Raw genomic sequence first — 12,879 nt, 5'->3', positions numbered from 1 at the left:
AATTTCCTGACTAATAAGGATTTCCTTCAGTTCCTCCTTCTTGCTCCCTCGGTCCCCTAGTATTTCCCGAAGATTATTTGTGTCTTCCTTTATGAAGACAGAATGAAGTATTTGTTCAATTGGTCTGCCATTTCTTTGTTCCCTATTATAAATCACCTGATTTGTCTTCATTAATCTTTTTCTCTTCACATATCTATAGAAGCTTTTGCAGTCAGTTTTTATGTTCCCTGCCTAACTTTTGTGGTGTCTCTCCACAGAATGGTGCTGAGTCTCAGCAGACTGCAGGTGCAAACCCATGTCTTAGCCTTCAGTAGCATCATGCATAGTGGTCTAATTTGGTATGATGCAGCATGGTCTGAAGAATAAACAACAATGAACATATAATTGTCTGTTACTTTTCTTGATAAATTAAATTCCACACTCCAAACAATATCTCCTGTTACTGTCACCTAGGTATGTGCACTGCAGCCTCTAAGATAGTGCTATTTAGAGCAATAGGATTTAGTCAAATGGATCATGGTTTTCTGCCACTTTTTTCAAGTTACACTCCAATAATTCTGTACAACTACTTTTCCTCTACACACACACCCTACTTTCCACATCACTACCACTGCTGCTGCTAAGACATGTGCAAGCTTGTTGAAAACCTATCGCTGCTGGAAGTTAGCTGATCTCTGCTTAGTATTTCTCCATTCGGCATGATTGCAATAAAGAACCTAGTGGGGTATAAGCTTGAACCTGTCACTTCATTGTGTGTTGTGTATTGATGTGCAAATGCAATTAGTTTTTCTTCTACAGTACCTTAGTAAACATAAATAGTTAGTACAAACTGTTGAAATAAATAACAGTTTCACTATATGTTAAGCCAGTGCAAGGCATAGGAGCAAAGATCACGTCCTACACTAAGTAGGTAGCCTGCAATATAAGTCAGGGTCAATGTGACCTCCTGGACTAGTTTCGACTGCCTAAAAGGGTTGGAGAGGAATTTTCCAGATTTTTCCCCCCAATTGGCCTTGGGTTTTATCTATTTTTTTTGTCTCGCCCAGATTACAATGCTTTGGGTGGATAGGGAATCATCATCATAGGCAGTCCCTCGAAATCAAGGAAGACTTGCTTCCACTCTAAAAGTAAATTCTCAGGTGACTGTACAGTCCAATATGGGAATTACAGTCTCTGTCACAGGTGCGACAGACAGTCGTTGAAAGAAAGGGTGGATGGGGGGTCTGGTATGCCACACGCTCCTTCCACTGCCTGCGCTTGTTTTCTGCATGCTCTCGGTGACGAGACTCGAGGTGCTCAGCACCCTCCGGATGCTCTTCTTCCACTTGGGCCAGGGATTCCCAGATGTCGGTGGGGATGTTGCACTTTATCAAGGAGGCTTTGAGGGTGTCCTTGAAACATTTCCTCTGCCCACCTGGGGCTCGCTTGCCATGTATGAGTTCCGAGTAGAGTGCTTGCTTTGAGAGTCTTGTGTCGGGCATACGGACAATGTGGCCCGACCAACGGAGCTGTTCGAGTATGGTCCGTGCTTCGATGCTGGGGATGTTGGCCTGATCGAGAACACTGACATTGGTGCGTCTATCCTCCCAGGGGATTTGCAGGATCTTGCAGAGACATCGTTGGTGGTCTTTCTCCAGCAATTACCAGAGAACTGCAGGGTTCAATAAGTTGGCCCACCACCATCTTCTCTGGGCAGCTAGGGATAGCCTATAAATGTGGTATTTTCAGCGTCACCCACATCCTGAGAACAAATTTTAAAAAGCATCACCAGCATGTGTTTTATGACTACGGTCCAAACACTGTCAAACTGACCATATGATTATTTCAAAATGGAAACATTTTAAATGTCCTAACTGCATAAACGTGTTACTAAACTATGTAGTCTGCAACAACAACTTGTATTAATATAGCGCCTTTAACATAGTAAAACATTCCAAGGCGCTTCACAGGAGTGTCATAAGACAACAAAAAACAAATTTGACACAGACCACATAATAAGAAATTACGGCAAATGACCAAAAGCCTGGCCAAAGAGGTAGGTTCTAAGGAGTGTCTTAAAGGAGGAAAGAGAGGCAGCGAGGTTTAAGGAGGGTGTTCCAGAGCTTAGAGCCTAGGCAGCTGAAGGCACGGCCACCGATGGTTGAGCAGTTATAATCAGGGATACTCAAGAGGGCAGAATTTGAGGAACGCAGATATTTCGGGAGGTTGTGAGGCTGAAGGAGATTACAGAGATGGGGCGAGGCCATGGAGGGATTTGTAAACAAGCATGAGAATTTTGAAATCGAGGCGTGCTTAATCGGGAGGCAATGTAGGAAGCGGGCACAGGGGTGATGGGTGAATGGGACTTGGTGTGAGTTAGGACACTTGCTGCCGAATGTTTGATGACCTCAAGTTTACGTAGGGTAGAATGTGGGAGGCCAGCCAGAAATGCGTTGGAGTGGAAACATAGAAAATAGGTGCAGGAGTAGGCCATTCGGCCCTTCGAGCCTGCACCACCATTCAATAAGATCATGGCAGATCATTCACCTAAGTACTCCTTTCCTGCTTTCTCTCCATACTCCTTGATCTCTTTAGCTGTGTGCGCCATATCCAACTCCCTCTTGAATATATCTAACGAACTGGCATGAACTACTCTCTGCGGAAGAGAATTCCACAGATTAACAACTCTCTGAGTGAAGAAATTTCTCTCATCTTGGTCCTAAATGGCTTACCCCTTATCCTTAGACTATGAGATCCCCTCTCATTCTTCTAAACTCCAGTGAATACAGGCCCTAAGGTAACAAAGGCATGGATGAGGGTTTCAGTAGCAGATGAGCTGAGGCAGGGGCAGAGACGGGCAATTTTACAAAGGTGGAAATAGGTGGTTTTAGTTATGCTGTGGATATGTGGCCGGAAGCTAATTTCAGGGTCAAATATGACACCTAGGTTGTGAACAGTCTGGTTCTGCCTCAAACAGATGCTAGGGAGAGGGATGGAGTCAGTGGCTAGAGAATGCAGTTTGTGGCGGGGACCAAAGACAATGGCTTCAGTCTTCCCAATATTTAATGGGAGAAAATTTCTGCTCATCCAGTACTGGATGTCGGACAAGCAGTCTGACAATTTAGAGACCGTGGAGGGGTCGAGAGAAGTGGTGGTGATGTAGAGCTGGGTGTCATCAGCGTACATGTGGAAACTGATGGCATGTTTTTGGATAATGGCTCCAAGGGGCAGCATTTAAATGAGAAATAGGAGTTGGCCAAGGATAGATCCTTGAGGGACACCAGAAATAACGTTGCAGGAGTGGGAAGAGAAGCCATTGCAGGTGATTTTCTGGCCACGATTAGATATATAAGAATGGAACCAGGAGGGTGCAATCCCACCTAGTTGGATGATCGTGGAGATGCGTTGGAGGAGCAACAACAGTTTACATATCTATCGCACTCACTCACGTGTAGAAAAGAATCTCCGAGCTTTACATTAAAGAGAAAAATAAACAGTGAACACTTAGCAAGCAGAGGGAAAAGGGAAGTTGAAGAGGTCAGAATGAGGAACCAAAGATATAGTTCAATAGAAGAGTTTTGAGGAGGTTTTTGAAGGCAGGAAGTGACAAATTGGAGGGAGCTAAACAGTAGAAACAGCATAGTGGCTGAATGAGCAGCCACCAGTGATGGAGTGGGAGAAAAGGGGACAATGAAAAGCAGTGTTGGAGAAAAAGGTGCTTAGAGATACAGGTTAGTGGAGGTCATTAATGTAGGGTGAAGTGACATCATGGAGGGATATTAAGGTAATGATGCGAATTTGAAGATCAACTCACAGGGGCACAAGGGACTAGTGGAGTTTGGAGAAGCTGTAAGTGCAAAAGACTAGGTGAGGACATGGGCTGCAGCAGTTAGGATGTGTTGAAACCTGTGTAAAATTGAGACCAACTAGGAGAGTGTAGTAAAGTTTAATTTACGGTTTCAAAGGTAAGCAATGTTGCGAAGGTGGAAGAAAATGGTCCTAATGAATCAACGCAGGGAAGAAGCTGAGCTCTGGATTGAATGGAACAGCAATTTGAAGAGTATTATCAATTTATTACCAAAATTTAGTTCAGGCCACATGATGGGTTACTGATATATATTATATCAGCAGACTAAATGCTGATTAAAAAAATCACTAAAATTAAATGTCTTAAATGTGGCAAACATAATTTCTGATTTCATTCTGCATTAAAGATCGTCATTTTAATAGATTTGATTTATTGTCGATTTTTCAAAAAATCTTAATCTCGATGCCCTAAAGTTGGTAAAAGGAGTTGCAAACTTTCTCCTTTTAAAAAAATTGTTTTTTTGTTGCAACTCACAAATTTTACAGACACGTTTAGAGTACCCCGGTCAGTCTGCCTATATCATCATCATAGGCAGTCCCTCGAAATCGAGAAAGACTTGCTTCCACTCTAAAAGTGAGTTCTCAGGTGTCTGTACAGTCCAATACGGGAATTATAGTCTCTGTCACAGGTGGTTGAAGTAAAGGGCGGGGAGCCTACTGGAGGGGCATCGCAGCATCTGTCAGGAGGGAGAGGCCTGCCTTATCTGTGAACTTCACATTTTCCAGCAACCGAGGTTAACTAAGATCCAGTCCAATATGGGTAACGAAGACAGTTAATGAGCGAGTCGGACCATTAGTTTGTCAGCCAGTTTACGGGTGTTTTGATGAAGCGGCCCCAGAAGTTGCCGTCGGACGGCCGCTGCCACAGTCTCCGCCTCCTGTGGAAACCGTTGCTAAGGGAGATCCCGCTGGCGAGGCCTGGGACTGGCTGGGAAATACATGGCAGCGCCTTTTACAGCACTCCGCAAAGAGTAAAGACGACGCCGCCGCGCCCGTGCCGTGCGTTGCCAGTGGCTTTGCGGTCTCCGGTTCTCCGAAGCTTTGCCGGTAGCGGTTTTTTTTGCACTCGGGCAGGCGCCCTGCGTGGCCAGCACGGCGGAGGGTCTTGCACTCTCTCCTCACTCCCTCTGTGTGTTTGATCATTATTTCAGGCACTCAGCGCGGCCAGCCCCGGCTCCGAGGACCTGGTTGTTAGGAGCCGAGGCAAGATGGCGGACGTGCTGAGCGTACTGCGTCAGTACAACATCCAGAAGAAGGAGATCGTGGTGAAAGGGGACGAGGTCATTTTCGGAGAGTTTTCGTGGCCGAAGAATGTGAAGACCAATTACGTGATCTGGGGGTGAGTGGTGCTCGGTGGGGTGCTGTGGTCCCCGGGGGGCCCGGGACGGAGGGGGCGAGGAGTTGAGTGGAGTTTGGGCAGCATGTGCGGGATGTTGCTGCTCCTGCTGCTGTTGCCCCCTCTCAAAGTGCTGACGGAGTCCGCTCGCCGACACTCTGTTGCCACTTTCACCAGTAACACCACCACACACTCACTTTCGGCGTGTGATGCACCCGCTATTGGGTGTTTAATATAAAGAGAGAAGGGGGGGGGGGGGCTTGTTTAATATATGTGTGGGTGGGAGGTAATGTTTGGGGAAGCTGACACTTGTACCACTCTGCACAGAAGTATTGACCAAAGTAATTATTTTCTTCTCTAAAGTCTGCAAAATGTCTGTTGCACAAACTTTTCTGGACTTTTTTTTATTGCAGCTTTCCTCAAAGTTGTTTACATGGCTTTAATTGACCAAAGTCATTCCTTTAAAAACAAACGCGAATTCTTCCTGTTTTTGCAGCTGAGTTTCTTGTTGCCCAAAAGTTTTCAGAGTGCTTTATATCTTATAAGCCTCAGATGCTCAGGTGAGATGTTAAACCAAATTTCTGTCTGCTGCTTCGGGTGGTTCTATTTAATTTTAAGGGCTCTATGGTATTGGAAGAACAGTGGGTTTGCCATGTCCTGGACAATATTACTGACTGCCAAAATGCAATTGGCTGCCGTGTTTGTCTACATAATAGTCATTGTGCTCCAAAAAGTAATTACGAAGTGCTTTGAGACATTTTGAAATAAGATGATGCTTTGGTTAGTCAGTTGATTCAAATCTGAAGAAAACCCAAAGAGCTTTCAACTCAACCTATTGAGAAAATTTCAAGTGTTGCGTTTGCTTGATATAGAACACATTTTCTCCATAGGACACATCCCAACTAAAATCACAGAATTAAGCACAGAGTCCCCAGAGTGTGTATGACTACTGCTGATATTTAGACATCTAAAACTATAGCACATAATATTGGCAAGCTACCTGCTGCTTTAATAACTAGGGCAACCCTCTTGGGCTGTTTACTTTGAGATTGAAGTCACGTGTAAAGAATTGCAGAAATAGCAGCAAGTTTTGGTAGATTGTGGCTGAAGGTGTGTCCATAAAGGTCGGCTGTAAGGGATGAGAGTGAAATTTGGGCCTGCCATCAATTCCAGGACCATGTATCACTGCTGATGCTGACTTTTCAGTGTTGCTATCTTGGCGTCACCAATCTGAGGAGTGTATGTCTTGGAGGAAGTTCTGCTGATCTTGGCAGGGGAAAGGGATGTTACTGAATTGTAAAACCATGATTTTCATGAAGCCTGCTCAGTTGTACAACCCGTGCAGCTCATAAAAAGAGAGCAGCTCTACTCATTATTATTGTACTGTTATAAACACATATTAACACTGTGTGCCTGTGTATCTTTCCTATGAAAAATGTCTGCTTTTTGTTTAGTGCATCCCTGCAGCAGAACAGCTGAGACTGGGTGTGAACCTGTGCTCCAGTACCAGTTTGTTAGGGCTCCATTATAAAGCTTGAGCGAGATGAGCAGAGCTCTTGAATAGTGTCTATGTGGTGGGACTGCAGTTCTTGATGGCAGTTAATGGATGAGGTCTTTGAAGATCAGTTGGAGCGTTTCTGCTTTGGCTAAGTGTTGGTCTGTACAGTGGAACCTGTGTCAGAGAATTATTTGTGGCATGTGAATTTTGGAGAGAAAAATCCACTACAGGCATTCAAGGACTTGAGCATTTTACATTTTAAAGCGTTCTTCTCTTCCATCCCCATCCTCAAGAATTCTGTTTTGTTTTTCCCCATTCGCTTTGCTTATTTCCTTTGCAGAAGGTGCTGATTCTTGCTAGAGTACAATTTTCTTGCCCAACCAGCTATACGTCATATGTAAACCTAGAGCGAATTGTGAAATCCATTTTGATGTTTCTTTTGAATGAGCTGGTGAACATCAGCGGGAGAGTTCACTACTGATAGCATTAAATCCAAGACCAATACTAGCCTCGACAAACATCCACATGTGCTTTTATAGTAGGGATCACCTAGATCGTAATCTGGAGAGGAAAGCATGGCAGGTTCCCACCCCTGTTTGTGAGACCAATTATAGTTCCTCAGCTAAGAAATTTCAGTTTAAAGGTGGTTTGGGCATGATATCAACAGAATGTTTACTTTTGATATTTAATACTTTCATTTATTTTACCATTATCAAAAGGAAATATCTGAATGCGTCATGCTATGAAACTTTATTGTATTGAAATTTTTGAACTGCAGCAGCTTATGTAGGCAATCTGGAGCATGTGTACAGATTGTGTGTGCATTTGCGGCATCCTTGTATATCTACAGGAAACAAACAGGCTTCATTCTTGAATAAAGAAGTCAGAGATATTTAGCTGAACTTTCCTCCACTTTTTTTTGTTCATTGCAGAAAATTTGCTGGCTTGTGGAATATCACTAAAACATACTCCTGAAAAATAATGGCAAATCTATGACTAACATCAAAATTGCACAGCATGTTTCATAACATAGGTTGTATACAAACGTAAAATTATACAGGCTCATAGTACTTGGTGATCGCTTTCTGATTTTGGAGTGTACTCCAAATAATAGACAAGATTTCGTTAAATATGTGCTCGTCTAAAGGAAACCCTACAGTGTGCTCGTGATACTGTATGGAGTACATCAAATGATGGACTTAATAAACTTTTATCTTGTTCTGAGGTCCCCAACAAATGTCATCCAATGTAATTTTAATTATAAAAGAAATAGCGATGCAGTGGGTTAGCAGATTACTATCTCTGACACTTGGATTTAAAACCAACCCAAACTGATGGGTAACAGAGTCTCCTTTGTGGATCTAAAAGGTTCTAAATGAAAAGCTTGGAGTAGTCTGCACCCAGAAATTAGTTGATTCAAGTCTGTAGCATAAACACCTCCATAATTGACAATAAATGAATTCTCAGCATGGACATTCCTCCTCATGTTCTAAAATTTATTAAACAATTACAATGTAAGGATATGGTGTAAAATGCTAGCTTTGAAAGAAGCATTTGTTGTAAAAATATTCCTAGTTTTACACTGGTGGTCAGTTTCATGTGTGTTATTGCAAAAGCTGGAATATATTTCCATGTACCTGGGAACAAGATTGCAGCAAGTATTTTTTTCTAAAACTGTCATCTGTAAATTGAAGTTACAAAAAATGGCAATTGTGACACAATTGCAGTTTTTCTACCAAACTTATGATTTGTTGCAAATTACACTAGAAGAACATATAATAACAACTTGCATTTATATAGCGCCTTTAACATAGTAAAAACATCCCAAGGCGCGTCACAGGAGCCTAATCAGACAAAATTTGACAAGAGTTTACTCTCAAACTCCCAGTATTTTAGATGAAGTAAATTATTACTTGGGGGTAGGGGAAGGTATATGTATTATATATATATATATATATATATTATGTTGAAATAGTTACAATTGTATGCACCTAATACTCTTCGCTTTGAGAGAGGATGGCTAGGCAGTATTTTCGGTGAAGACAAGTATTTGACATTCCACATAGCGTACCACAAAGAGTTTGAATAAATGTCTTCACGCTTTTTACTCTGGTTCTGTCAAGCGCTCGTGACAAATCGGAGAAACATTTGTGTTGTTCAATGTATTTATCCTTCACTAAACACTGCCGGATGCTACACGATGTAACTGTGCACAACATGTTGCAAGTGGGGTCGGAAGCAGTGTATCGAGTATTCTGTGTCCTGGTAGATGAAAGGGAAAGCTCATTATTAGGACCTTTTGTTTATTACCAAAATGTGTCTGAATAATAACTGACAACATACGGTTCTGTTCAGGGAAAAACAACCACCAGGTGATTTATAGTGGTTCTGTTACTTATGCCTGGTTTCACATTGCCAGGACTCATAGAAATTTATTCAAAATAAGTTTATTGAAAAATATGATTTGTGAAGCACTTGAGCCCATGGAGAAAACGTGGCGATTTAAGATGCCCTAAAATGGTTTCAAATAAGAAAGCCTAGTGGCAATACGGACCCTGAATTTGGGGTCAGTATGACAGTATACCCGGAGTATGCCGTCGTACCACCTTTGAAATTGCCCGCAAGTTCGGGATATAAGGCTCAATTGAGGAATGAGATCATTTTAATTTTTTTTAGTCTTGCAGAGTCTGTACTTACTCCCTGTGCTATTTAGAGGCAAGTACTGTACATGTCCAATAAAAATAATTAGTATGTTTCCTGATTGGCTAGTGAAAGGTGCACCGCCCCATGTGATCCCAGGTACATTTATGCACAAAGGTGCGTCCCAGGGATCCGTGGGCCACGACGCTGGCCACAACTCTGCAGCGTTAAAAAGCAAATTTTTGCTTGGGCCTTCGCACAAGGTAAGTGTGGATTTCGTTTGGAGGTTGGGTTTTGCAAAAATCACTGCCAGTGCTACTTGGCTACCCCAGATAATAGAACTGTTTTCCTTTACAGCAAAGGATATACTGTATGTCAGTGTGTGACATGCATATAACATGGAGCAGTAGAGTTCATGCCCAAGGGTCCTAAATTTGCATGTTTCCAGGGGCCGACTTTCGTCGCCGGCCCGCAGCCGCCGAGGTCCCACCCGGTGGGAACTTGGTGTGGATGCGTTCTGCCCACGTTACATCCGCCCGCCCGCCCATGCAGGATGTCTGTATACAGCCATTTTGATGCTTTTTCCTGGCCTCCCATCGACCTGTCGCCTGCCAGAAGGACCACTCTGGAAAAGCAGGTCTGAGCTGGGCAGCAGTTGGCCAGCATTTGCACATCGGGTGGGAGGGAGGGAGACAGGTGGAGTGCAATGGGGCAGCACTTGCACATCGGGTGGGAGGGAGGGAGACAGAGATCGAGTGCAATGGGACAGCTCTGGCAAATTGGCTGGGAGGGAGTGCTGGTGGCCATCACATCACTGCAGCCAATTGGATTCTGCACCATATCAGTGGGACTGCTGGAAAGAGGTTAGATTAATGTTGCATTACTTTATTGCTGATGGTGATGTTTAAATTAGATGTCATAAAACTGACTGAAATGTCTCTAAGCTAATGGAGGCTTTTTTGTTGCACCCTGCTGAAAGTCTTTCATTGAGAAGGCCAATGGCAAAGGGAAAATTATGAGTGACTGAAAAGTGTTCAGCGTCTCTCATTTTGTAAATCCAAGTTGATTGATTAATTGTCTCGCACAATGTGCTGCAATGTAATTGATGACCATGTCATCTCAGGGGTGGCACTCCTCCATGTTTGGCCTCACAAAAAGAGGGTTGAAGTGCAAGCCTTAAGGTCTGCCCTGCAACTTGGTAAACTAGAGTAGTTGAATGGCAGCCTTCCTGCATTGCTCACCCTTCATTGTTGTCTTGCGATGGCCTGATGACAGAACCCATTTATACACTGCAGTCAGATGTGGATGGGAAGATATTCCTGATGAAGCAGATGACCTGAGGGACAGATGTGTGTCTTGCGCAATTCACCACACATGACGTTAAAATGACAGACTTACAAATAGAGGGTCAACAATGCGTGTATTTAAAAGTGCACAAAATACAATGACAAACATTACATAATATTGACATACATATATTTGCATGAGGAAGCAACACGCACCCCTCTACCCGGCACCACCATCTCTCTAGCCCCCCACCTACCCCTTGCAGCGATGCCCGAGTTACTCTTCCTCCCCATGCCTACACGACGGAGTCGCCCTGCCCTTCTCTGCCTCTGGTTGAGGAGGTTGTGCAGGAGGGCAGCGGGATGTGTGCAGACGTGTGCATATTGGTGAGAACGTAGGGCGTGGGACCGCAGGCGCTGGGATCTCCTGCTCCTTTGCATCTGTCTGCCTTGAGGGTGTGGGGTCGGGGGCTTGCACCATGCGTGCAGAAGCCATCTCCTGTCTTATGGCCTCAACGCTCCAACACTGAGGAGGTGCTCCATCCTTTGATCATACTGCTGGGTGAATGTAGCAATGCTGCCAGCTCTCCCAGCCATGGTCTGCAGCATCTCGCGACCTCCCTCCATGCCAGTGGTTGATAGCTGCACTATCTGGTTCATTAGAGCGAGCCGTGATGCATCCGCAGGTGGTTACTCGCTGCTGCTGGGTGGCGGTGCCTTGCTTCCCTTTGAGCTACGGTTCTGCACTTGCTTGAGCTTGCTTCAGTTGAGTATGTTGGAAACCCCAGGAAATCTGAGCCCGACGCCGAGGTTCTGCGGACACTTGGCTGACATGGCAGAAGGTTGATGTCAGCTGCTTCCGGCTCCTCCAGGTGAAGGGGCACAAATATGGACCTTTCTCCCACCTCTCCCTTCTGTTCTTCCTGGCTCTGGGTGGCGGAAGTGGGAGAGTTGGACATGGGTGATGTGGGCTGGGGTTGCAGGAAGCATCCGGTGTCCTCGGGTGTGGAGACCGAAGGGGTGGGAGATGCTGGGGTGTGACTGCTTCTGTGAAGGCCAGAGGTCTTTGGTCTCTCCAGATCCGTGGTGTCCGGCTCAATATCTGCAAGTCAAGGACAAAATTTCAGTCCATAGTGGGGCAAGTGGGGGGTGGTGGTGGTGGTGGTGAAAGTGAGATGTGAGCCGTTCCATCTCACATTATGCCAGCAAGGAGTTCCATCTCGACATATCCATATCAATAATGGACATTAAAGTGTGCGTTCAACCGCGAGTGCCTTAGCATTGCATGTACTTTGATGCCATGAGCGTCACTGATACCAGAGATGAGTGTAGCCTTACCTTGTGGTCGCACCGGATCTGCACAACGTTTGTGGTTGGAACGTGGCAATGACCCACCAATGCCAACGCACGCTCCTCCAACCTGGTGAATTGGACCACATCTTCTGGTCGCACTCAGGCTTGCTTATTTGGCTGTTTGTTTCTCTGCACAAAGAAATGTTGCAGCCTTTTACCCCCTTTGCTCATGACACACACACACACACACCCTTTTTGGCCTAGGACAGGAGGGGGCGAATAAATTTGTGCTCACTTTAGCTGCCAAATCGTTCCAACGTTTGCGGCATTGATCCCCAACCCGCTCCACATTGCCCATTGCACTGACCGTCTGACCTATGTCCATCCAGAGACGTCGATATTGGGCTTGCTGTGCCCATCTCTGGTGAGTTCGCTGTACCTGCATTCCACCTCTGTCACTAACGCCTCCAACCCCTGCTCATTGAACCACGGAGCTCTGGGCCTGGTTTTGCCAGTCTTCATTGGGAGGTGGTGGCAACGGAGTCCTGTGAAAAATGTTGTAATAAAATTTAATGAAAAGAAAGCTAGAGTAGTACTAGTTTGCCCAACAAAATCTGGATCTACCTGGCTATCAGATGGAACACTGGACTTTTACTCTTAAAGTGTCATTGATGGTGGGACTAATGCATTTTTGGATACTGAGGGAAGCCAGAGATATGGGGATAATACAGGAAGGTGGAGTTGAGGTAGACGATCAGTCACGATCTTACGAAATGGGGGAGCAGGCTCGAAGGGCCAACTCCTGCTCCTATTTCTTGTGTTGTTAGGTTATTTTTGCTGTCTGTATCATTCAAGCAAGAAAAAGTTAAAGATGCAGAGCTCCATTTTTTTTTTTTCTATTCATAGTTTTCTTTAGATCAGATATCTGGAAATCTTTCTCGACGTGACCTCTGTTTTTTTTAAAAAGCTATTGACTCCAG

The 12,879-nt window shown here is 44.6% G+C and overlaps 1 protein-coding gene across 1 annotated transcript in view; it reads left to right on the top strand.

Annotated features, from left to right (window-relative positions):
- The first annotated feature begins 4,769 nt into the window (after positions 1 to 4,769).
- The window catches only part of cdc73 (cell division cycle 73, Paf1/RNA polymerase II complex component, homolog (S. cerevisiae)), a 472,921-nt gene continuing 464,811 nt past the window's right edge, over positions 4,770 to 12,879 (top strand). Inside the window, exon 1 of the mRNA XM_070887326.1 lies at positions 4,770 to 5,185. Coding sequence (XP_070743427.1) covers positions 5,055 to 5,185 — 131 coding nt within the window. The 5' untranslated portion in view covers positions 4,770 to 5,054. The remainder of the gene's footprint in view (positions 5,186 to 12,879) is intronic.

This window comes from Pristiophorus japonicus, chromosome 8 (assembly GCF_044704955.1).
Source record: "Pristiophorus japonicus isolate sPriJap1 chromosome 8, sPriJap1.hap1, whole genome shotgun sequence".
Classification (NCBI taxonomy): Eukaryota; Metazoa; Chordata; class Chondrichthyes; family Pristiophoridae; genus Pristiophorus; species Pristiophorus japonicus.
Note: the sequence above shows the minus strand (reverse complement) of the source record. Positions and strands in the feature narration are given on the sequence as shown.